Genomic DNA, 25,801 nt, shown 5'->3' on the forward strand with positions numbered 1-25,801 from the left:
GGTCACCCCAAAACATACAGCAGCACTTAACAAACACTGGACGTGCAACTTTTTATTAGTGACTTGTCTAATCAACTCTTTGAAATTATTTTCTAGCTAAACAGAATATAACAGAGGCTACAACCATCGATCTGAATATCCTTACAGAAACTGCATCACACAGTTTATCCAAAGAACTACAAATGGTACCTGACAGAACTACACCAACCACCCCTTTAACCACTGACTTACCTGTCATTACAACAAAGTTCCCTTCTGTGGGAAACATAGTCAATTTTGAGCAGAAATCCACAGTTCAGTCTCCAGCTGTCACACACAAATTAGCCACTCAACCACCCACACCTGCTGGGAGTGCCAAGAAGCCTTGGGATAGGGACTATTACTCACCTTCTGCTTCAGGACCACTTGGAAAGCCAGACGTATCTGAAATTAAGAAAGAAGTGCCCCAGAGTACAACCGTCACCTCCCATCATGCTACTGATTCATGGGATGGTGTCATGGAAGACATACAAACACGAGAATCAGTTACGCAAATTGAGCAAATAGAAGTGGGTCCCTTGGTAACATCTATGGAAATCTCAAAGCACATTCCTTCCAGAGAATTCCCTGTAACCGAAAAACCATTTGTATCTACAAGAATGACCCTGGAATCTAAATCTGAAAAGAAAACAGTAAGCAGTGCTTCCGAATCAGTGCCCACAACCCGCTATTTCACCTTGGGAGAAGGTGGTGGTGAAGACAGAACATCTACAGTTAGACCTGGCCAGAGCACTTGGGGCTTTAGCCAAATACCTGAAGTCATTACAGTGTCAAAGACTTCAGAAGATGCCACAGCAGGTCGACCAGAGGATGCGGAGGCCGCCTCCCCGGGAGCTAGGCCTGACAGTCATGGCACAGAGTCCTTTCCTTATTCCGGAGATGAAAGGTTAGCCGAGGGGGTATCCACAGTTACTCGTCCCCCTGCGCACACAGAGGTGACACAAGGGAGAGAAAGAACAGAAGCCCTGCCACCAGAGGCGAGAACAGGTACTTATACCAGTGATGAAACACAGGAAAAGATCACCAAAGGCCCCTTCATAGGCAAAACAGAGGAAGAAGCCTTCTCTGGAATGAAGTTCTCTACCACGTCCTCAGGTTCTCTGGCGGAAATGACCAAATTCTTTGATTCAACGGCACCGACAACAGCAAAGCCAAGCGTGGCGCCAGCAGAGGCGAGCGAGGTGGAGGAAGACTTCACAAGAACTGCAGTTGGATTAGACACAGACGGCCATCAAGATACGACAAAGCATGATGAGGCTGTCACAGCAGCGCATTCGACCCCCGGCACTTTAAGTGTGGAGGTGGCCACTGTCTCCAAATGGTCATGGGATGAAGATAGAAAGGCCTGGAAGCCGTCAGGGTTCACAGAACATGCAGGCTCTCCAAAACCGCCCCCTGCCTCACTCACCACTACGGGGGTGAGTGGAAAGGGTGGAGAAGTCCCAGGTTTCACTCGGGATGGAGGGGGTGACTTTACTCTTATCCCAGATGGTACTCAGACGCCGTCAGAGCAGTTTACTGAGGAAGACACGGCAGACCACGGGGAAGTCACAGTTGTATTTCGGCCAGCTACATTGACTGGCGCTACAGAAAAGTCAACCTTGAGGGACTCTACAGCTGAAGAAAGGGTTCCACCTGTCACAAGCATGGAAGGGCGGTTTGCTCATTCCACTGTAGAAGGAAGTGCTTTGGATGAAGGAGAAGACACGGGTGTCTCTGAGCCTGTGCCCACTGCCCCTCAATTTGCACACACTTCAGATGTGGAAGGATTGGCATTTGTTAATTACAGCAGCCCCCCGGAGCCTACTACATATGTAGACACTTCCCATACCGTTCCCCTCTCTGTAACCCCCAAGACAGACCGGGGAGTGCTGGTCCCCTCTCTTCCATCAGAAGGTGAAGTTCTAGGTGGACCCTCTCAAGACATACATGCCATTGATCAGACTCACCTTGAGGCAACTGTTTCTCCTAAAACTATAAGAACAACAACAGAAATGACCCAGGGAACAACTCAGGAAGAATTTCCTTGGAAAGATAAGACTCCGGAGAAACCAGTTCCTGCTCTCAGTTCTACAGCTGGCACAGCCACGGAGGCGACAACACCTTTGGATGAACAGGAAAGTGATGGGTCGGCCTATACTGTTTCTGAAGATAGATTGGCAACGAGTTCTGAGAGAGTCCCAATTCTAGAAACAACTCCAAGTGGAAGAATTGAACACACTACGTCTTACCCACCTGGTGCTGTCACTGAGCACAAAGCAAAAACAGAGGAAGTGCTAACACTAACACCAAGCATTAGTCCAAGTGCTACCCAACCTGTAGAAGAAGCCACTACTGAGGAAGGAGAGAAAACATCCTTAGATTATATTGATTTAGGCTCAGGATTATTCGAAAAGCCCAAAGCCACAGAATTCCCAGAAGTTTTAACAACTAAAGCCACAGTTCCAGGTGAGACCACTACTGCCTTCAGCCCAGTGGACAGACTTCACAGGACTCCAGCATTCCAGCCATCCTCGGTCCCCACTGAGAAACCACCTCTCATTGACAGGGAAGCCAGTGAGGAAACGGCCGGTGACATGGTCATCATTGCAGAGTCAACATCTCGTGCTCCTCCTACCACTCTCGAGGATATTGTAGCCAAGGAAATGGAAACCGGTATCGATAGAGAATATTTCACAGCTTCAAGTCCTCCTCCTGTTACACAGCCAGCAAGACCACCCACTGTGAAAGGCAAAGAAGCCTTCGGTCCTCAGGCACTTTCCACTCCAGAGCCCCCAACGGGGACAAAATTCCACCCTGACATAAATATTTACATTATTGAGGTCAGAGAAAACAAGACAGGTAAGTCTTTGCTTTCTAGACATACCAGTCAAGGCAATCAGCATTGTATCTTGAAATTTTCTTTTGGAAAAAAAAAAAAGTCAACATACCAAATGCTGCCATTAGAAGATAACTGGAGTGTGAAAAAGTTCTGTGTTTTAGCTTCACAAATTTGTACAAGCATTGGAGGAATATGTTAAACAATTTGGAAGAATGTTAGATACAATTTTATTTTGAAGGTTTTAAGAAGCCCTGCTTTGTCATCTAATATAACCAGATCATCACGTTACATCCCTCAGGACATGCAGAACCAAGTGTTCTAATTTCAGTGTCTTCCATGCATTACTACTCAAGTGTAGTACTAGACTGTGTTAACATTCCATTGGTCTTTAACCATTAACCTTCAACACTTACACTGTGGACAGCTAAACCCGTTTTCCCATTCCTAGGGCCGACAGAAAGACATCTAAAGGTTTGCTGTGGTTTTTCTTTTCCAGGATTTTGCAGGTTTATCGTATGACTTGTGGGGTGGGTAACAGGCCTGTTGCTTAAATGTTATTTCTTGCAAGTTCCAAATGTTTTTAAGCTGTTGTCCTTGGATATTTTAATGAGGCTTTAAATATTCAGAACAAATGCAATCTAGCTCAGTTCTAGGAAATGCTATTATTCATTGCATCAACTATAATTTCAGAAGGTGGCTATTACCTCTGTTCCCTAAAACTAGGTTGTAATGTTATTATTTTATGACTTAATTGTTTCATCAATAGGAATATTTGCAATGCCATCTATTTTGCTTAATTATTTTATTTATCTCTCTGGGGAAATGCTTAAAAGCTGTTTGTTTTTTTAACACTGATTAATACTTGCAATTTTCATGATCAAACATAATGTATTCCTTTCTAAAGACCACACCATGTTTTAGCTGAGTTGAGACTACCCAGTACATACAGTTCAATAGATCAATTCAGGGTTGTTTGTCTCTCTAAGTTAGGAGTCAAGATCATTGACTTTAGTTAAGTAGCTATATCCTAGTCTTAAGATGTGAATTAAATGAATAGATGCTCATTTCCCCTTGACACGGCTCTGAGAAGTCAGGCTAGAAGAATGTTCTCTTTTCCCTCTCTCGTGTACTGTTGGAATATTTCCCCCAGGCTCTCATTTTTCTTAAGAGCGATGCTGTCCTCATTAGAGTTCTCAGGAGGGCACCTGTTGGGAACAAACAGGTCACTCTATTGTCAGGTCAGCTGGCTTCCAGTGCTGTAGGGGACATTTCACAGATCTTCTATCTTCACAGCTCTACTATCCAGGATTTTCTCAGTGGGAAAGCTCTCGCAGGGCAGTAAGCTGTAGAGAAGGGAACACATCACCGGAGTCGGGAAGTTAATCTTCACGCTCCAGTGCAGCTGGCAGAGGCGGGCATGGGAGCATTACTTCCCTACTGGCCACGCTGTGTCTTGGAGACCCCAGCATGTTCCCTACCTTCCTTTTCTGCCTCCTGGAACTGGAGTTGGAGAGAGAAGATGAGTTGCCAGGCGGGGACCAGGATTGCTGTTAGCAGGCTTGGAAAACTGCAACGAGGGTATTGATATGAAAGAGAAAGAAGCGGGGAGAGCAGAGAAGGAATTACTGCCAACACTTCATTTGAGAATTAAAAAAATATATATTTGAATGACTAGTGACTACACAGCAGCTTTCCCCCATTTAGATTACTCTTTCGTCAGTGTCGATATTAAGCCCAGTCGAATAATCTAGAAAATGTAAAGAGTGTTCCACATTTAAAAACTCTTCTAAATGGGAAACCGTGTTAAGGTTAGGGTGATCAAGTTACAGAATGGAAAAGTGAAACTCCATCTCCCTGGAAGAGCTGGCAGCCCTAGGAAAAAACCTAGGTTTATAAACCGTTACTCGGAATAGAGGCCCAGTAACCCGACCAGAGCCATTTACACAGAGGCGCATATTTATATGTGAGTTGGGAACTTAATTCAGCGGGGGCTGGGAGACATGGCCAGGGCTTTCCTCTTCTTTCTTCCATTTGTAAAACATGGGACCAAGATTTGTCTGCAAACTAATTCTTGTTCAGTATGGATAACAAATGGTCAGAAAGCTCTGCGGAAAGGGAATACCCGGTTCTCCCTCCAGGACAGGATCCCAGTGTGGGCGTGCGTGGGCGGGCGCGTGGGGCAAGCATCTGCCTACCTAGTTCCCCCCCATTTCTCCCCCGCCCCTCCTCCCTCTCTCTCTCTCCCTCCCCCCCTCCTTCCCTCTCTTTTATAATTTTTGTATAGTTTATATATGCCATTCTCTTTATGACTAAAAGCATTATTTATTGTCTTATTAAGACAATGAGGTTAACTCAGATCCAACTGCTTATTTTTACTTATTTTATTTGTTTCCTCTGAGAAATTTAATTTTTCAAGCATTTTGAACTTTGGCAAGGGAAAGCCCTAAAGCAGATGTTAAATTAATAGGTTCTAAGGCAGGTGTACATTAACAAAGAAAAATACATATGTGCCTGGAAAACCAACCTTTTTATGTATCAAGGCACATTTTCCAGACTGGAAAATCCTTGGTATATGTACGAACTTGTATAAGCCTATTCACAAACATAGACTCGACCTCTACATGTACTATATATCCAAGTAAGCAAAAGTACCACCCATGCTACAGTAAACCAAGACATTCATAATTTTTTTTTTTTTTGCTGCACTCAGCAAGTCATATAAATCTTGATTTTTTTTTTACTGCTATGAAACAAAACATGCTACTCAGGACATGTTTATGTTATATTTGTTCAAATGGATCTTAATAGCAACTTAGGGTGCTGTTGCTGGAGGGCAACTGTAGTTAGCAGTTAAAAAATCTGAAGGAACTTTTCAGCTCATAAAAGTTTTATGAGCTGAAAAATGCTATGGGGTGTATTTAACAGTGGGTTTGGGGGATACTGAAAACATGACTCTTGTCTATTTCAGGAGTAATTTGCACACCTGCATTTTGAAAAATTATTAAAAGGTTTTCTTTGTGAACATGTATGGAGTCTACAGGGTTTAATGTAGGAAGAGTTTCTTCAATTCTGGGCTTTTGTTTTGTTTTGTTTTTTTAAAGAATGCTTTTTCTCTGAGTCATCTGAAATGTCACAAGTTAGTGTAACAGAACTGTGAATATATTTTTTTAAATTTTATACTGGTGTCTTTAAATCAAAGAAAAACTTGAAAATATTCAGTTATAACTTTAAAATAGGTGGCCTATTAGGTTTTTCTAAAACAAGTTCATATAAACTACATACTCTTTGTCAGGCCAGCTTGATGCTATTTGTCTTGTCAGATTTGTTTTGCTAGTTTTATCATTTGTATCAATCTAAATATGAGCGTAGGGCAAATGTAAAGCCAATATTAAACTAAAATAACATAAATTTTAAAGATATATAAAATTACTAATGTGATGATATTAAACATCAATGAGGTGTTAAGATAATTTTGGCCATTAAATTAGAACTTATTTTGCTTAGTTTCTTTATTGAGAGTTATGCTTATGTCATTCAGAAGCAACTCCCATGTGATTAATCCCTTCAGCATTTTTGTTTGTTCATAAAGCTAAAGGCTGATTTTATGAATCCGATGGTGTTGAGGAAAAGGTAAAGAATAGGGGATGTTGGCTCTGAGAACAGGAGGAATCTAGGAAAATGCCAGTATTTGAGTCATTGATTTCAAGGTCACCATCTTTAAAACCGTTATGTTCCTTCAAGATAGCCTCGTATAAATTTTAATCACATATATTTTATTTTTATAGAAATTATGTGAAAAACTACTTTCATATTTTTTATTTTAGGATCAGATTTCTTCAGACAAAATCTTACTCAGAAGCTTCACATTTGGAGCAGATAAAGGAGTGGCTGTTCTGGTTCATGTTTGGGTGGGAGATAGGGGCCCCACTGTCTTGAAACCTCTCCCCTAGGCCCTGTGGTAGTTTCTAAAATAACATGTACCTCAAAGCAGAGCTAAAAAGAGAATGATATAACTCAAAATAAAGCCCAAACAATTACTCATTCCTGAAGGAATTGATTTTATAAAGTATTAAAAAATTTTAATTAATCTGATTATCAATACTTTCACTATAATGGTGCACATTTATTAATATTGACTTTGAATAACTCTGTATGTTGCTAAAGGAAGCAAATCTAATTTCAATCATATAGCTGCCCATGTGTAATCAAGATAATATCCAGATACATTTCAGAATGTCACTGGTATGTGCAGAGGTAGATTACTACCCGTCTCACACTTAGAGCTTGTTACTGTCAGACTATGTTTTACATATATTATCATGTTTAAACCTCAGAGATAATTTGTGAGACAACTTGAGAAAAATTGCAGATGGGCAAACAGGCACACTGGCTCTAACACTGCTGGCCCTGGGGCTAACAGTCTTGGCACTCCTTGGAGCATTTTTGCAGTGAGGCAATTCTCGCCCCGATGAACTCACAGGAGGGATGACCCCCTATTGGCTCAGGTGCTGACCTGTTCATCAATTCCTGAAAAAGCACAGAGCCTGGAAATACTGGCTTCTCATTGGCGTTCTGTTGAATTGTTAAGAGCAAGATGACTTAGGTTTAGTTTGCTTCTAGCATGCATGCCATTCAGACCCCTGCCATGGCAAGAGAACAGCGTGCTGAAATCTGTAGCCCTGGCTGTGGGCACTGCTTTCCTGCAGAATTTTTTAGCACATCCCTGAGAGTGGATGGGGCTGCTCCCTACACATATGAGTGGTTCCCTCTGCTGGGCTCCAGCTATGGCTCCTTGCCAGAGAAACGCAGTTTTCTGCGGTGAATTAGAGTGGCTTCCCCCTCCCTCCTTGACTGTTCTAAGTCTAGAAAAAGATTGAGTTTCTTTTCTATTAGTCAAATAATGAAAAATGAAGAGACCATTTCCCCTTCATTTCTATTGTATAAAGAAAAGAATTGACTTTAGTGTTTCTAAGTTATTGACGATCTTAACACTGCACTACAGAGCAAAGGTGGCCTTTTTAAAACATCCTTCTTAGTGAAATAGTTTGTATATATAACATAAACATGCAAATACCACTCACAGACACACACAAACTCACATAGCATCTTAATCTATAAAATGCTCTATGAATATTGTATGAACCCACTGAACTCGAGGAAAAAATTAAGAAATTGAAATTGTTTTCTTCATAGATTGAAGTTTAATAATAAAAGACATGTTCCATAGATAGCTAAAAGGAACTTTACCTTCTTCTTAACATGAACCAATGCCTATTCTTTTTGAAAATGGATTTGCAGTTGCAACTTACCATTACCAAAACTACTGCCCAGGTGGGGCATTATCCAAAGACAGATACCGCTTAGCTGTCATTGGCAGTGACCCTGAGAGAAAGGCTTACACTGTCTTCAGCAGAATAGAATCAATCAAGGGTTATCATCAGGTAAAGCTACAACCTGACTACTTCTTTGACAGATATTAAAAAGGGCACAAAATAAACACAAACTATAGTCCCTGATCCCAAGGACTTTAAATGCATTTTGGGGAACCAACAGTAACACAATCAAATTTAATTGCAGTAAAGAAACAGAGCCTAATGTACTAGGTCATGTAGTGCTGGCTGTGAATGGCAGATGAGGTCAGCAAAGGAAGGAATCAGTGAAGGCAGGGAGGTCAGAGAATATTGCACAGGACAGATGGAAGAGCCTTAAGCCAGTCCTTGATGGAGGGGTAGGTCAAAAACAAATGACTGGAAACCAGTTATTAGGCTACTGCCTCCCAACAGAAGTTCACAAGTGGATATAAGGAACTCTCAGTATTAACAGGCATTTCTCTAAATATAGCTCAGATGACAAAGAATGCAGGCTGCCTCAAAAGATGAGTGCCCTCATAGGACACACCTGGAAGCCCACAGGTCCTGGACACCAGAAGCATTCAGCCAGCTTCCTCAGGAGGGGGTGTTCTCATGTCACTCTTCTGTTCTTCAGTGATTTGTACTTGTTAATAACAACAGCATCTTCTGTAGGTTATGTACACTTAACTTTTCAAAATATATCCCCATGAAGTATCATAGCTCAGAGTTTACACTGTAAAGTTCAAAATTACTTTTTGAAGAGTGGGCTATATACTCCCGAAAGGTGGTTTAAAGGTTCATGACATCTTGTTAAGTGAATTTTGAGTCATTAGTGTGACAGAAGCAGGTGCTATAAATGGAGAATCTACAGTCAGTCTCTCCTTTGCTTATCTGCAATGTGCATCCAGAATTTCCTAATTTCTCTGTCAAAAGTTTTTGCCAGTAAAATGGATATAATTGCTATTAATGTATATAGAGAATAATACTTCCTATACTTTGACCCTTATTATTTTTCCAAATCACAGAGATTATGAAACAAGATGATCATATATACATATGTATATACATATGTATATATACAAATATATATTTCTCACTTATTCAACAAATAGTCAAACAATTACCATGCACTAGTTTTAAGACTAGAATTGGTATTTTGAAGCACACTGTGTGATATTCCGAATGAAATGGGTGGGTGAGCAATTCCCTTCATGGGAGACATAGAAGAGGCAGCTGATGTAATGGAAAGAGCCTTTGGAAACAGACCTGGGTTCATTATCAACATGGCTATTTACAATCTGTTTTGACCTTGAATAAATTGCTTAATTTCTATAATCTCAGTTGTTATAACTTTAAACATATATAATAACACTACACAGCAGATCGCTTAAAATTAAAGGAACCTCTCCAAGGGCTGGCCAGTCATTGTGTGGACACATCACACACAGTTAATACTCCATGACAACCAAGCTGCAAGCACGGTGCCTAGCACATGGGAACCACTTAGTACAAATTAAACCCCTCTCAGCTTTTAGGAATTATTTTATGCTGATCTTCTAAATGTAGGAAATTTAGACTGTTTTGTACTAAATAGGTAAAAACTGAGTTCTCTTAAAATTCAAGATGCTTGATGCCATGGGGAGCCAACTCTAATTATGCTGTTGAATCTGCTTGCTGCAAGAGCTTGTTAAATTTTAATCCCCCATGGATTGCATTTGGGGGATGCCACTGTGTGCAGATCAGAAGCCGCTGCAGCCCTTATTATAATATAGTCTTTGAATGTAGCATTGATTCTGTAGTACCTACCAATACAATCCATTCGCTTTCTGCTCTTTTTCATGTGTGGAAATTGGGCTTATGATTTTGATAACTACCAATCTGATTTTTTTAAAAAAAGAAAAAGAGCTCTTTCTGAGTTCTGTATGAATTTTCCAGGTACTGGGCCTTGCCTCTTCTTGCATATTCATAGAACACATGGGCATTCCCTGCTGTCTTTTTGCTGTCGTCAAGGAAACCCCCAGTTCTCAACACAGGGATTACATTCTTCTTCCTTAATGGCCCTCAGATCATTCATTTGTACAATGAATAAAAACTGCATTCACGGGCCCAGACAGTGTTCAGCACTTTTTTTGGGGGGGAGGGGTGGGGTTGGTAGGTGTAGCTAAGGGGACAGACATGCATGGGGAGAGGAGCAATAGGGATCAAAGAACAGGAAAAAGAAATGCTCTCTGAGGTTTCATTTTAATGAGGTAAAGCTGAAAATGTTATTTTTTAAAGAAGGGATTGCCTATTTTTGTCAGTTTACAAAGCATGACACCTCAATAAGACATTTGTCAGGTGCGAAAAGAAGAATTGGGTATTCCGTGGTTCTATTGATGGAACAGTTACAAGAATGACCCTAGCTGGAGGCATTAAGGATGGTGTTTTGGTGAAAACTGTTGTATATTTCTTTCATTTGTATTGCAGTACTTTGAATTTTTTTACAACATAATTGAAGCGATAGAAAATGTAAAACATTCTTTCATCCTAAGGCACCCTGTGGACAACTGAGCACCTACTTTATTGCATTAAGGATGGTTTCCTTAGAGAGATGCCAGAGTTTAGACTTTTGAGCATGAATTAGGAGGGAAACACCTAAATATTGTCAAGAAGACTACAATTTTTCTTAAAAAGAGTAATTTTAATCTTGGGAAGAAAATAATTATGAAGAAACTTCTAAGTACTTGCTAGAATTATTGCAGTAATGTATAAAGCGTTTCTTCATAAATCATTTACAGTATAAGTAGGAGCTTTTAAACTGCATAGAATCTTTGGAGGGAGAGGAAAAACTTAATTATATTTCAGTATCTATGTCTCTGAACAGTTGACACCCTGTGTCATGGCACTGCACCCAGACCTGGCTGTGCGCGTGTCATCCGTATGCCCCACCTTAACTGGCTTCCAGTGGCCTCATTGTTTGGCTCTGTGCTGCAGTGTCCCCAGGATCTCACAGGGTGCCTTAGTTGCTTTGGCCAAATGATGCATATACTAGGTTTCCGAAAGTTTGTTTTTCTAAGTTGAGAAAAGAAAAGGAAATGTACCAATGTATAATTCTATATAGTTTAGTGGAATGTAGCATGATTATCATATTTCAGTATGTTGCGATCTTACCTTACTCTGCTCTTTAGGGGAGCCATTTTACTACCCGGAGATAAAATGTTCTCTGCCTGTCTCCTCACACTCAGCCTCAGGAAATATTTCAGAAGGTTGTTCAAATAGTCATTCAGTCAAGCTACTGTGTAGCCGGAGGAGAGAAAATAATGCACTCTATAGATTTAGTAGGAAGGCAACTTGAAATAATTAGTAAGCAAGAGAGTATTTAATATAGGAAAATTGCTTGCTTTAGTGAAAGGGAAAATAGAGGTAATATGAAATAAGTTTATATAAAAAGCATTTTTAGCAGGCGAAGTCTCAGAACTGGCTTCCCAGGAAACTCTGAACATTTATCCCCTCACTAGGCAATCACCCAGTTTACCTGGGAGGACCCAGAGCTGCACGAGCCAGGCACCAGCCTGCTAACCAACCATGATGCCCTTCCGTGCTGGGGTTTGAGAAACACCCAGAATCACCCAGTGTATGAGTACTGCCCACACTGTTTTCAATCCTGGCTATCCCTCAAAATCACCAGGGAGCCTCCAAATAAAAATTCTACCCCCTCACCCCCACCAGACAACTTGAATCTGAATTTCTAGTGGCAGGCTCAGGCATTTCTGGTTTTTGATAGTTTCTTTTCTTAAATTTGCTTCATTTTTATTATTATTAGTATCTGTACTTCTTAATGCACCCCGTGTGACTTTGACACACAGTGAGGGCTGAAAACCACTGGTAAACTAAAGGCTTTCTGACCTATAGCCAGTAGCTGAAATACAGAAATTCCTGGGGAAGGGGCTACTTTAAGGCTCTGCCAGGTTAAAAGATACTTGACCAGTTTTAAGGAGGAAAAAATTACATCTGAACCAGTCTCCCTGAGCGAAATGGTGGCCTTTGATCATATTTTGGGAAGTATAGCTTTTGTCACAAATGTTAAATGAATCTTGGCATCTGTAAGTGAGGAAGAAAGTAGAATTAAATATCACTGAAATATGTTTTTAAAAGTTTCAGGAATGACTCTAATTGAATCAGAAGCAATACTGAAGGGTAGAGAATATATCTCGAATTACCCAGAACTGCATACCTCATTTGGCTGTACCCGTTGCCTTCTCTCTATCAACATGGAAATTAAAAGGAAATATGTATGCTAGGATTTAAGTATTCTTTTGTCTATATTGATATATATAGTATATACATTTGGGGAAAGCAGTGATTGCCTCCCTGATATAAGTCTATATGGAATGCTGGGTTTGGAAAGAAAACAAATGATTAAGAAAATATTGAGACTGTGCCTGCATATTTAGATTACCTGGATTTTTATAGCCTTCGGAGTCTTTAGTGTTTGAGTTATCTGCGTTGTTCTTTAGGCATAGCTTAAAATTTGGGCTGTTACTGCAGCCAACGAACAACAATTTCTTCAGGCTAAAATGCAAATCTTTTAAAGAAAGCAGCAAACAAGTAGAATGTAAACTTTTCATTCTTGATAAGAAATAACTGTGTGGACGTTCTTCCAACTAAATTCCCAAGAGAGGGGCTAACTGGCCAGAGTAAGAAGAACAAGCATTACATGTCTAAAGGATCCCTTCACTTTAATTATGGAATATGGAATTTAGTAAGGGAGGTGAGAGAGAAATGTAAAAACAACTAGGGAATTTATAAATAAGAAACAATAGGACATAATCCTATGGCATAAATAAAAAATAGCACTTATTGGGCTCAGGACTTTTAGAGAAGGTATGTTGGAGAACAGCAGGCTTCAGCTGAATCCTTCCTAAATGCATGGGTCAAGTTCAAAGGAGAGTTTATAAAGCATTCCAAGTTGGAGGCAAGGGGCATGCTTCTTGAGCTGATGTCTGAGACGGAATGAGGGTGTTGAGACAGGGACACGGAGCCGCTGGTCTGCAGGGCAGGGAAGCAGAGAACAGCAACAGAGTTGAAAGGAGAGGACACATGTGGGGTCAGTTAATGGAGATGTTTGAACACTCTTTTGAAGAGATCAGGTGGAAGAGGTGACCAGAAACTACTGCTGTCTTTTGAAGAAAGAAGTGTCATAATTAAAAAATAAAATGGTGTTTAGTGAAGTTTAGCTTAGTAGCCATATTTGGGAGGCTCAGAAAAGAAGTATATATATATATAGGGTGGGTCAAAAATAGGTTTACAGTTGTTCCGATGGAAAATAATACAACAATTAATAAATAATAATACAAGAATAAACTCTGTGTTTTGTGTACTCTCAGCTGTAAATCTACTTTTGCCCCAGTTGTTTTACTTTAGTCAAAGCTTTTACTTAAATTTTGAATCTATGCATATGGCCAAAGCATTTTTTCTGGTATTAGGATATCTGGTAATTATCTATGTAGCTATGTGTCTGTCTGTCTGTCACAGACTTTGACAATGTTACAGAACTAGTGAAAAAGCTATTAAATTACTGCCCTTGGTTGGTTATTTTTTATTTGTTCTACTTTTAAGAAAACATTTAGAAACCAAATAACGTGGTTTACTTACCTTGCATATAGTTCTCTTTATCTTGTTGTTCAGAAATTCTTGAAGGTCCCCAGATTCCTTGATTATGCTCTCCAGCAGAGCCCTTACCCTTTAAAAATTGGAAGTTATGAAGGCCCTTGGGCCTTTCCTATAAGCAGGACAAGCTCACACTCAGTGATAGCTCGTTAAGTACACTTAGGCCAGATGACTGTTTCTAAACACATTCTTTCCACTTGAGGGAGCAGCATTATTAGAGAATTATCTGAAGTTGGAAAAGAGAGGATTCCCATTTATCATCCCCATAATATGTTTGCCTCGTAAAAGTAAGGTAATCAGAAACGCTTATATTGTTCATACATATATATTACTCTTTCTGGGGGTAAAATTCATGAATTGAGAAATACTGACCTCACTCAGCATGAAGCAGGCTGTCAGTATAAGATAATATGCTTGGGTGGCACACCAAATGTACCTCAGCCAGCAGAGGTAATAGAGAGAGATGGGCTGCAGAATCCAATATTGATCTCCCAACCTTTAGTTCAATCTCTCTCACCTCTGGGGAGGTTGAATATTGTATAAATATCACATGATTTTCAATCATTAAGGTAATTAAGGATGCAAAAATATCTGACAAGGTTTTGGGAGAATGTTTATATCTCGATTACTAATGTCAATTTTTTTAAATATCCTGAGTTGGCACCATTTTTAGTGTCTCAAATTTTGAAAACGTTGAGGAATTTAGAATGTCTGAAATAATCTGGTTGAAATTCACATTAGGTGGTTTTCTTTGCTTCGTATGAAACCAGTTTGCTTTTCATTTTAATTAAGAACATATCAAAGATGAATGAAATGGAAGCATTTCTTTCTGACTGGTTTTTGGATCTGTAGGTATGTGTCAGAAAACTTAAACATTTTAAAGAACTTCAAGCTTTTTCTATTTAAATGCTATGCATGTTTCTCACACACTTTAGTATGGCTGTCTATTGTACTTTTAAAATAAGGAAACAAAATATTTTCTGTTGCTCATTAAAATAAAATCCATTTTAATAAAGAAATGTGATACTAATATATTTCTGCTGAGTAGATTGCTATATGCTTACATTTAATCGAAAGCTCTTAAACTTAAACTGTAAAATTCCCTGAAAACATGAACTTTAGCCAGCTGCCCATGCATCTTAGCAACTATGCTTTGTGTCTGCTAACAGTATGACTGGGGGACTTGTGCTACATCTACAAAACTCTGCCATGAAGTACTTAAAAATACTTGGTGAATAACTATCTTGAGGTCAGCTAGCAATCAAGCTCTGTGTGAAAGGCCACTAAAAAAATCTATTAACCGTGGTACTAGTATATTCAAGTCAAGCTGTTAAAGCACACTCATATAAACATAGAAAAGATTATACATACGCTGTGCAGAGTTCTGTGGTTTAACTCTTGAAATCCAAATAAAAGTTATATTACCCTTAGAATACAATTCTAAAATAGAGCAGCCTTTTATAAGGGCTTGTTCATCCGAGAGGTGGGAATGTTAATAACTCCATCAGGGTGCACTGTTAGTACAAAGTAGAGCAGATTCTGATTTTGGAATGAGATATCTGCTTTTACAATAGCACAGGTGCCCCCTTCCCCTGCCACACCCTACAAAGAAACTTTAATAGTTTGCAATAATTATAGCTCTCGCAGCTTTCTGAAAACACATGCACTGGGTGGGGTGGTGGTGATAAGAAAGGGGCATAAAGAAATTTCAGAAACTGACTAACCAAATGAGAGCTAATAGGAATGGGGGTTAGGTATAAGGTGGCAGGTGACAGGAGTCCAGTGGAAAGAAAGAATCTACCTGTCTCGACAGATTTCATACCACAATACCCCCACAAAAATTTAAAAGAAGTATGAAAACTAATTGGCCAAACTGAGAGAATAAAATGTAAATTGATCTGGAGAGAATCCTGTTGGCAGAAAAAATTAACTTCAAAGCCCTAGGCAATTAACATTTCCCTCACCCTCAAACCAGTATTAAGAAATCCAATGAAACCGTTTGGAAATTGACAAAAACTTTTAAAAATAGGATGAAAAGAGTTTAATAAGTTCCTTTCTCTAACCTATTGGCAAGAGCATTTGTTTCTGAGAGAGCAGAGGGAGGAAGAGAGGGAGTCAGAAGATACTTGGGAGATGCTTTGGAAGTCTTAGGTGTCTATAAAGTTGGTAGGCAAGTGTCTGCTGTATCACCTGGTACATAATAGGTGCTCAGTAAATTTTGTGCAATCAACTGGCTCCTGAAACATATTACAATTGGGTGGCATGCATGGTTGTGGTAGTGAATTAAATTTTGTGTGCAAAACCAGTATGAAGCTGAGCTGTGTTTATGGAGACTCTGCAAAGGTCATCTCTCTGCTATGTTTATATTGCTGTGGTAGAAATATTGTGGTATTTATTTAGGTTAGGAAATGGAATGTGGTGCACCTAACAGTTGAGTCTTTGGTGAAATATTCTGACATGATGGTTTAATGTGCTAAGGGAAATCTTCATAGATTTATGAGTAACAAGAAGTGTTAGAATTTATTATCCAAGTGGAAAATAGACTCAAAGAATGTTATACTTTGTTCATTGGAACTAAAATTAGAGAATGTAAAGTGAATGCCAGGGTCTTTATTTAATTGAATTAATAAGAATTGATAGCCAGTGAAATTATTATATAATTGCTTGTTCTCAGTTATAGTTCTTCTAGAAAAACATTTTGTTTTTAAGCTTTTCATTCTTTTGTAAAGCATTTAGGTGAATATCATATGTGCCAATTTCTTTGACAAGTTGACATTTGACACACTGGCAACCTTAGCATCTTCTCTCTCTGCTTTTCTCTACTCTACTTATTTTTAGAGCTACCAACATCATACTTGATGGGACCTCCCTCTATAATCATTCACTAAGAAGTTCATGGGATATATTTATATCAGTTTTGTTTTTTAAATATTATTTTTAAAACTAAGAAATGTGTTTAGAAACCCATACAAATTCTATAATAACAACGAGCGGTTTTTACCCTATCCCTGGCCTAAGAGTTTATAAATAAACAACATTGAACAGTTATTTCCTTATTGATCCTTGTGTTTGGCTGGAGAATCTTGACTGAATGGTTAGTTTTATCTCCTTTATTTATAAAATGGTACAAAATGTGGTGGTGATTCTTTTCATTCGTGACACGGATCCACATTTCTTATTTAAAATTCTTTCTGTATTTAAATGAAAGGTACTGTGTGCATTTAGTGTCTGCGTGTGTGATACTTCTTAATATGAATTCTGGTTTTATTTGTTCCTAATGAAAAGGGTTGAAGGTAAAACAAGTGTATAGACATTTAGATAGGCACATTTTTGAAGCTCCAGTTAAATCCTATAAAGTATAGAATAGTTTAAGCAAACCTGGCTTACCTCAACTATATTCAAATAGTATTAGCAGTGAGAGACTACTTAATTTGGTGACTAAATAGAATTATTGATATGATATTTCAAGAGATTTATTTGTACAAAAGGCATTTAAATTTATTTGCTTTCACACATATATATGCACGTGCATATCTATTCTCTCACTCTTTTTTTCATAGTGAAAAAGTAGGCTTTACTGTAAGCCATATTAAAAGTGTTCTTTGAAAATTTTATGGTGTCCTCTTTAGAAACATATACAACATTAGGTACTATAAGATCACTGTAACAACTTTAGTGATCTAAAATTGAATGAACTTATTTAATTATGTTTTTTGAAAAAAGGTAAGGCATTTAGTCATTTTCCTCTTTGGCAATTAAGAGTACTTGCAACACCTATGGCAGAAGTCACCTGTATTCATTTTATATTTTATGATAGTCTAGAGTGATGGATTGACCTCGCTTCTCTTATGGTTGAAATATTTTTTTCATTCATTTGAATAGCCATGAGCCTTTTTGACATAGTTGAAAGGCTGGATGTATGGTGTGGAATGGGATTGAGATATAAGAATGAACGGAACGGTAATGTGTGAAAGTTAATAAGGAAGGACATGTAATTGGGATAAGAGGAAGCCATCCCTGCATGAATAGTATTTTATGGAGATAATACAGTAAAGATGGGATACAAAGAAGCATTCCTTTCTGCTTTTATTAGCATGAAGGGGGTAAATGTAAATATAGTATATGTCCTCTAGCTACATAAAGGTCTTGTGCTTTTTGTTGTTTTGTTAAGAAACCATAGTTAAAGACATAGAAGGAGCTTTGTAGAGTTTTTATTGATAGTTCATCCATGTCTGTGTTTGTGTTGATGCATAAAGAATACAAGCAATACTGATCCTTCTCCGTAGGGCCTTTTCTGACTCTCAGTAAATTCTAGATGTTGATCTTCAAACATGGAAAGGAGTAGATCCTTCCAACAGGAACGATCTCCCTACCCACGGGGGCAGGCGTGGCGCCGTCATAATCTTTCCTTCTGTAAGCTTCTCAGGTTCAGCCTGAGCACCTGTGGCCTGGGTCGGGGCGAGGCTGGAGCTACTTTTGCGCCCGCATTTCTGGGGGCTGGAAAGCGAGACTGTGCAACCCTCCGTGCTTTACTTTGTCTTCCTCGTGGGTCAGTGCCCCACAGGCACCTTTTCACATGGCCGTGATGCCAGGAATCGGGCACCGGTAGAGGCGGGACCCTTAGAGTTCCACTCTGATCAGAGCGACGCCCAGAATTTCCTCCTTCCTGGCGCCCAGACAGGGGGCTTTGCTGGTGTATTTCTGGAGGCAGAGAAGTCAACTGTGCTTAGTAGCTTGCACCCTATGGCAAGTCATGACCTAGGGAACGTTCTAAGGATATCTGTTATTTAAAGTATGCTAGTTCAAGTGTTTAGATGACTCTAAAACTTCCTTTGGAGGCAATGTTTTAAAAAGAGCTATAATAGACCCGGTCCAGGTCATCTGTCACGCAGGGTAAAGGTGCAAAAGTGTGGGGGCCTCTTCCTTTCTGGTGCCTTCGGCGAGCCGCTGTGGGAGCGCGGAGGCCCGTGCGAGGCGCCCGGCCCGTGCCCCGGAGGTGGCTGCAGTTTCCGCAGCTACGTCTCGTCGCACCTGCTTTGGGGAGGGGTTGCCACTGCACCGTGGGTGGGCCGGAAAGAAACCTCTCCTCCGCTTTGCAGAAAACAGTCTTCTTTAGGACAAATCATGACAGGAGGCCAGCGAGAATCTCTTCTCATTGCCTTATTGAATAGCGGGGGTCAACAATCGATCACTTTTTCTGTATAATTTGGTGAAATGATCTTAATTTTTCATCTGTTCCCCAGTTCGCACGAAGATGCATTCCCACGTGTCACGATGACAATGTATATATGTGCTTTCTTGTTTCCTGTTACGGACGCAGCTTTGTTAAACATGTTAAAGAGTCTTCATGCCCTGTTTCTATCATGTTGTATTCGGATTTATTTTTCCCATTGTCACTATACAACAGCAATCTGAAGACTGAGAACCGTGTGTAGGAGGGTGGCTGTACTTAATGTGACAGGTTGGAGCCCCTCCTTGTGTGCGAGTGTGATCTGCCAGCCTTGCCGGCAGTTTCTTCTGTCATACACTGTCAAACGTTTTATTTAAGTATTGTGAAAACTCTTTGTTTTTTTCAGGTCGAATGAGTGATTTGAGTGTGATTGGTCATCCAATAGATTCAGAATCTAAAGAAGATGAGCCTTGTAGTGAAGAAACAGATTCAGAGCACGACCTAATCGCTTCCATTTTCCCCGAGTTAATTGACATAGACATATACCACAGCGAGGAGGAAGACGAGGGCGACGAGGGCTGCGCAAACGCCACCGACGCCACCACCACGCCCTCCGTGCAGTACATAAACGGGAAGCACCTCGTCACCCCTGCGCCCAGGGACCCGGAGGCGGCAGAAGCCAGGCGTGGCCAGTTTGAAAGTGTGGCACCTTCTCAGAATTTTTCCGACAGCAGCGAAAGCGAGACTCACCAGTTTCTCATGTCTGAAACGGAGTCCTCTCCTGCTGTGCAACCCAGTGAACCTAAAGAAACAACTGAATCGCTCGAGGTGACATGGAAGCCCGGCGCGCACCCCGACACGCCAGACCACTTTTCCAGTGGCGAGCCCGACGTGTTCCCCACGGCCCCGTCGCCTGAGGGAGCAGCCACGGAGGGACCGGAGTCGGCCACGGAGCAGGGGCCCGACCTCGGGGACCTGGTGCCTGAGCACACTGAGCTTGTACCTCCGTTTCCAGAAGAGTCTTCGGGAGATGCTGCCGTGGCCCAAGAACCCCCAGAAGCAATCTTTTCAAGGTCTACGGAAGTCACGTTCGGCCAGGAGGCAGAAAGGGGTGCTTCTCTCACACATACTCCAAGTGCAGTTCCAAGTTCTGGGTCCGCAGACGCTTTGGAGGAAGTGTCAGTCACCTTAACAGGGAACCCCAGGCCTGCTGACCCATTGGCCACTGTGGAAAACTGGGTGGAAATGACCCCTGGACAAACTGTAGAGCTCTCGGGGAGTCCTTCGGTTCTGATACCAGAAGGATCCGGGGGAGCAGAAGACGACAAAGAGAAAATGTTCCCCGTGGTAACTGATCTATCCCAGAGAAATACTACGGGCGCACTGGTTACTTTAGACTCTGGCAAGATAGTGATCACAGACAACCTTTTTGATGTTCCTGCAACTGCCGTTTACTTGGTGTCTGAACAGCCTTCCACAGAGGTAGTGCCCACCAAATTTGTAAGGGACCCAGACACTTCTGAGTGGGTTTTCAGTACATCTCTGGCGGGAAAGCAAATTAAGGATGCAGAGGAGGGAACTGCAGGTACAGCTTCCACAGTCCAGCTACATTTGCCCACACAGAGAGCAGATCAACTAATTTTACCCTCTGAGTTAGAAAACTCAAATGAAGCTACATCTAGCGATTGGGTATCTGCTACCAGGAACAGTGTGGTGTCCTTGACAACACCCATACAGTCTGAAAGGGCAATGACAAGTTCTAACCTTGTCTTTCCAGAAACAAGTGTTTTAGACAATTGGGGGGCACAGACTGCTGAGCCCAGCAGTGGCAGTCAGCCTGGGGTTCAGGAAGGACTGTCCACTATCCCGGGTAGCCCCGTCCCTGTCTTTATGGAACAGGGCTCTAGAGAAGCTGCTGCTGACCCAGAAACCACCACTGTTTCCTTCTTTTCATTAAAAGTAGAGCCTGAAATTCAAATTAAAAAGGAAACAGCTGGCACTTTGTCTCCCGATGTGGAAGCTATATTCCCTTTTGAGCCGACAGGACTAGGTCTGAGTACTGCAAGAGAGTTTACTGAAGTTATAAGCCAAACATCCAAGGAAAACCTTGTATCAGAGGTTTTAGGAGAGCCAATTCACGGGACAGACATAAAGGGCTTCTCTACAGATTTTCCTTTGGAGGAAGATTTCAGTGGTGACTTAAGAGAATACTCGACAGTATCTAATTTTGTAACCAAAGAAGAAATAGTAATGCTGGAAAGCTCTGGGGATGCAGCATTTAAAGATACCCAAATGTCACCGTCAGCAATACCTACTTCAGGTCACATTAATCACATAGCGGACTCAGAAGGACCTGGTGGCACCTTGGTCAGCACTTCAGCCTTCCCTTGGGAAGAGTTCACAGCCTCAGCTGAGGGCTCAGGTGAGCAAGTGGTCTCAGTCAGCAGCTCAATTGACCAAGTGTTTCCCAGTGCTGTGGGAAATGTTCTTGGTACAGAATCTCCATTTATTGACCAGGTATTGGGAGAAGGTACTACCAAACAAGCTGGTAAGAGACCCACCAGTTTACCAAGAGCAGAAGCTGAAGGTCCTGAAGCTCTAACAGAAAGGGGGAAAGTGAAGGTTGATGGCACAGTTTCGATGGACTTTCCCCAGACAATGGAGCCAACCCAGTTGTGGTCCAGGCAAGGAGTCAATCCTGTAAGACAAGAAATTGAGAGCAAAACAGCATCAGAGGAAGAGATTCAAGAACAAAACTCTTTTGAATTCCCCCAAAGCTCCGTTGCACCAGAGCAAGCAGTTTTTGATTCACAGACATTTATTGAAACTGGATTTCGAACCACAGATTATTCTACACTGGCAACAAAGAAAATGTATGGCACTGATGAGGAAATGGAGGCAGAAGGTGTTTCCTTAGTTGACAGGCCTACTCCAGGTCCAGGAGCAAAGGGTTTGGAACCCTACACTACTCTCCCTGAAGTTACTGAAAAGTCCCATTTTTTCTTGGCTACTGCCTCAGTGACTGAACCTATACTAGCTGAAAGTGTCGTTACAGATTCATCAATCAAAGGGGAAGAAAATATAAAACCCTTTCCCAAGGTTATGAAGCCAATAATTAAAGAGCCAGATACTGATTTATTCTCTGGCCTGGGATCAGGAGAAGAAGTTTTGCCTACTACAGTATCAGTGAATTTTACTGAAATGGAACAAGTTATTAGCACATTATATCCCCAGACTGCTCATGTGGAAAGTTTAGAAACCAGCGTCTCAAGCGATACCACTGAAGACTATGAGGGAATGGAAAATGCAACAAATGAAGTTAGACCACTCACTTCTAAAACAGAAGGTAGTGAGACAGCATCCAGCACAAACTTACTAGAAATTTTAAGTGACACCAGGACAGAAGGACCCTTTATGGCACCTCTCACTTTCTCCACGGACTCTGAACATCCTCAAGTTCAGACTCACAGTTGGGAAGAAGAAATTCAGAGTAGTCGACCGCAACCTACTACTGACCAAGTCTCTGACAAGGGTTCTTCAGTAGCAGAAACTAGGGAGACAGCAACCTCTTCCACTGGCTTTTTGGCTAGAACTCATGGTCTTGAAATGGCCAAAGGATCTGTTACATCAGCACCAAAATCATCTGACTTGTTTTATGAACATTCTGGAGAAGGATCTGGGGAACTGGATATAGTTGATATAGTCTATACTTCTGGAACTACTCAGGCAACCAGAAAAGGAAGCACCACATTTGTTTCTAATACATCCCTGGAAAAACATCCTGAGGTTCCAAGTGCTAAAACCATTACTATTGATGGATTCCCAACAGTTACAGTGGACCTACCTCTTCATTTAGAGCAGAATGAAAGCTCCCCAGATCCAACTAGCACACTGTCTAATACAGTGTCATATAAGAGGTCCACAGAAGGTGCAGATAGTTTCCACGATGATTTCAGGGGATTTGAGGATTCCACCTTAAAACCTGACAGAAAAAAAGCCACTGAAAATATTATAATAGATCTGGACAAAGAGGACAAGGATTTGTTATTAACAATTACAGAGAGTACCATCCTTGAAATTCTACCTGAGCTGACATCAGATAAAAATACTATCATAGATATTGATCACACTAAACCCATGTATGAAGACATCCTTGGAATGCAAACAGACATCGATCCAGAGACACCATCAGGATCACATGGCAATAACGAAGACAGTACTCAAATTCAAGAGAAGTATGAGGCAGCTGCTAACCTTTCCTTAACTGAGGAACACTTTGAAGGTTCTGGAGGTACTCTTCTGCCTGGCTACACTCAGGCAGCACATAATGAATCCATGGCTTCTGAAGACAGAAGCCAATTTGATCACGTGGGCTTTATCTTCACAACTGGGATCCCCATCCCAAGCACAGAAACAAAATTAGATATTTTACTTCCCACAGCAACATCCCTGCCCATTCCTAGTAAGTCTGCCACAGTTCATCCAAATAGCGAAGAACCAAAAACTGAAGCAAAAGCCCTGGAAGACATCTTTGAATCAAGCACTTTGTCCGATGGTCAGGCTATTGCAGACCAAAGTGAAGTAGTGTCAACGTTGGGCCATTTTGAAAGGACACAGGAAGAGTATGAAGAAAAGAAATATGTGGGTCCTTCTTTGCAGCCAGAATTCTCTTCAGGGGCCGGGGAGGCACTAATCGATTCTACACCCCATGTAAGTATTGGTACTGTCCACCTTACGGCTCAGAGTTTAACAGAAGCACCTAGTGTGATGGGAGGATCTCATCCCCCCGACTACACTGACACATCAGCAGTCCGGGCCTTTGCAATGTTGTCCTCTGAGACATCATCTCCGCTCACTGTCCACTTAGGCAGTGGAGCCGCTGAGCACACAGAGAGCCCCCAGCCGAGTGCTCTGCCTGGTGTAGGTGCCGGCACGTCTCAAATGTCCCCAGGAAGGTTTGCAAATATTGAAGTGACTTTCAAACCATCAAGTGAAGAGTACTTTCCCACCACTGGGCCTTCCTCCTTAGCTCCTGACACAGAACCAGAACCTTCAGAAGATAAAACGAATCCTAACTTATTAGAACAAATGGGAACTTCTCCAACAGAACTAATTGCTGAAAAAGGAACTGAGATTCTCCAAGATTCCCCAAACAAAACCAGTGTTCAGCTCTCTGGAGAAACAGTCCAAGTATTTTCTAGTATGAGAACGCCTGAGGCTGGAGCCGCTGCCACGGCTGCAGGTGGGATTAGGGCAGAAGGTGCTGCACCGTGGCCACACTCTCCGTCTGCTCCTGCGACCGATGGGGCTGGGGCGGGTGTGGTGCCTCAGCCCAGCCCCCAGACTTCCGAGAAGCCCACTGTTTCCTCTCTGGAAATAAACTCTGAAACACAAGCAGCTTCTGTCAGAGGGCAGGATTCCACAGTGGCACCATCAGATCAGGAAGCCTCAGCGAGAATTCTTGATTCCAATAATCAGGCAACAGTGAGCGCTGCAGAGTTAAATATTCCACTTCCAACATCATCACCTTTCCTTCTGGAAACTCCTAAGGAAACCAGTTTCCTGATTGACATGAATGAAGAGTCAGTGGAAGGCACAGCAGTCTATTTACCAGGTAAGGTCACGACATTGATAAATCTGTTTCCAAACTTGGAAACAGTCCCTTGGTCCTAACATATATATGTATACAATTTTTTATTATGATGTTAAACAAGTGGAGATTTCTATTTTGCTCACATAGCAGTAGTTTAGGCCATAGTATTGAGTCCATAAAGAGATGCAAAGAGAGTAAGTATGGATCATTTCCGAGCTTTATAGGTGTTCTTTGTATTTTTCTGGGTTTTAGAAACAATGCATAATTGTACCATGGAAAATTGAAAATGTTCCTGGTGTAAAAATTTATTTTTGTTTTACAACTAAAATATTGTTTTGTCATATGTACCATAGTCCACACCTCTTGGTTTTAAACCCAGAAAAAAATCCATTCTTAAAAATCTCTCACTGATAAGTGTTATTATGGCAATATCAAAATGTGTCAGGCCTTTAAATTTTGATAGTAGTAAATAACTCTAATAAACATTCCACATAGTTTGTGCAATATCAGTTATCCGTTCATACTTTTATTCAGTTTCCTTGGTCCAGGTAGTCTACACAATGCTTCTAACACAGTGCCTAGCCGTAGTGGGCATTCATTTAGTATTTATTTGCCCTCTTTGTGTTCAGAGAGGATTTCTGTTTTTCTTTTTACCGAATGAACAGAAAGCGTGAATTTGATACTGGTTCATGTAGACTGTCTCATTTGACCTTCATGAAAAGGCTGTACAGCACATACTGCTCTCCCCATTCATAAGAGAGGGTCTGTAATTTTCTCAGGGCTGCACAGCCACACACACCATGGAAAAATTGGGATTTGAACCCAGATCAGCCCCATTCCAAAGTTCATGGTCTTTTCACTGCTCTTTGCTGGTTTCCTATTAATATTGTATAAAAGTGGGTAATTGATAGTTAATGATATGTAAACCAGAAATCTTGGACTATTTACTTTGTAGAATTTATTTTTCTTTTTCTCTAGCCTGATAATGTTGAGAAGTCTGCTGCAATGGTATTTTCTGGAACATTACTTAAATAACACTGTCAGTGGAATCTACAAGTAACCATCACCACCTAGCTACTACCTAGAATAAGAAAAAGAAATCAGTACTTCAAGGGCTGTGTTGGTTGAAAATAAGCTTTATTTTAATGAATATGCTTTACTGCATGACTATACTTAGA

The 25,801-nt window shown here is 41.0% G+C and overlaps 1 protein-coding gene across 1 annotated transcript in view; it reads left to right on the forward strand.

Moving 5' to 3' along the window:
• The window catches only part of VCAN (versican), a 100,650-nt gene that overhangs the window by 38,552 nt on the left and 36,297 nt on the right, over window positions 1–25,801 (forward strand). Inside the window, exons 7-8 of the mRNA XM_016210333.2 lie at window positions 97–2,880; window positions 19,437–24,644. Coding sequence (XP_016065819.2) covers window positions 97–2,880; window positions 19,437–24,644 — 7,992 coding nt within the window. The remainder of the gene's footprint in view (window positions 1–96; window positions 2,881–19,436; window positions 24,645–25,801) is intronic.

Source organism: Miniopterus natalensis, chromosome 3 (assembly GCF_054644295.1).
Source record: "Miniopterus natalensis isolate mMinNat1 chromosome 3, mMinNat1.hap1, whole genome shotgun sequence".
In the NCBI taxonomy this organism is placed as follows: Eukaryota; Metazoa; Chordata; class Mammalia; order Chiroptera; family Miniopteridae; genus Miniopterus; species Miniopterus natalensis.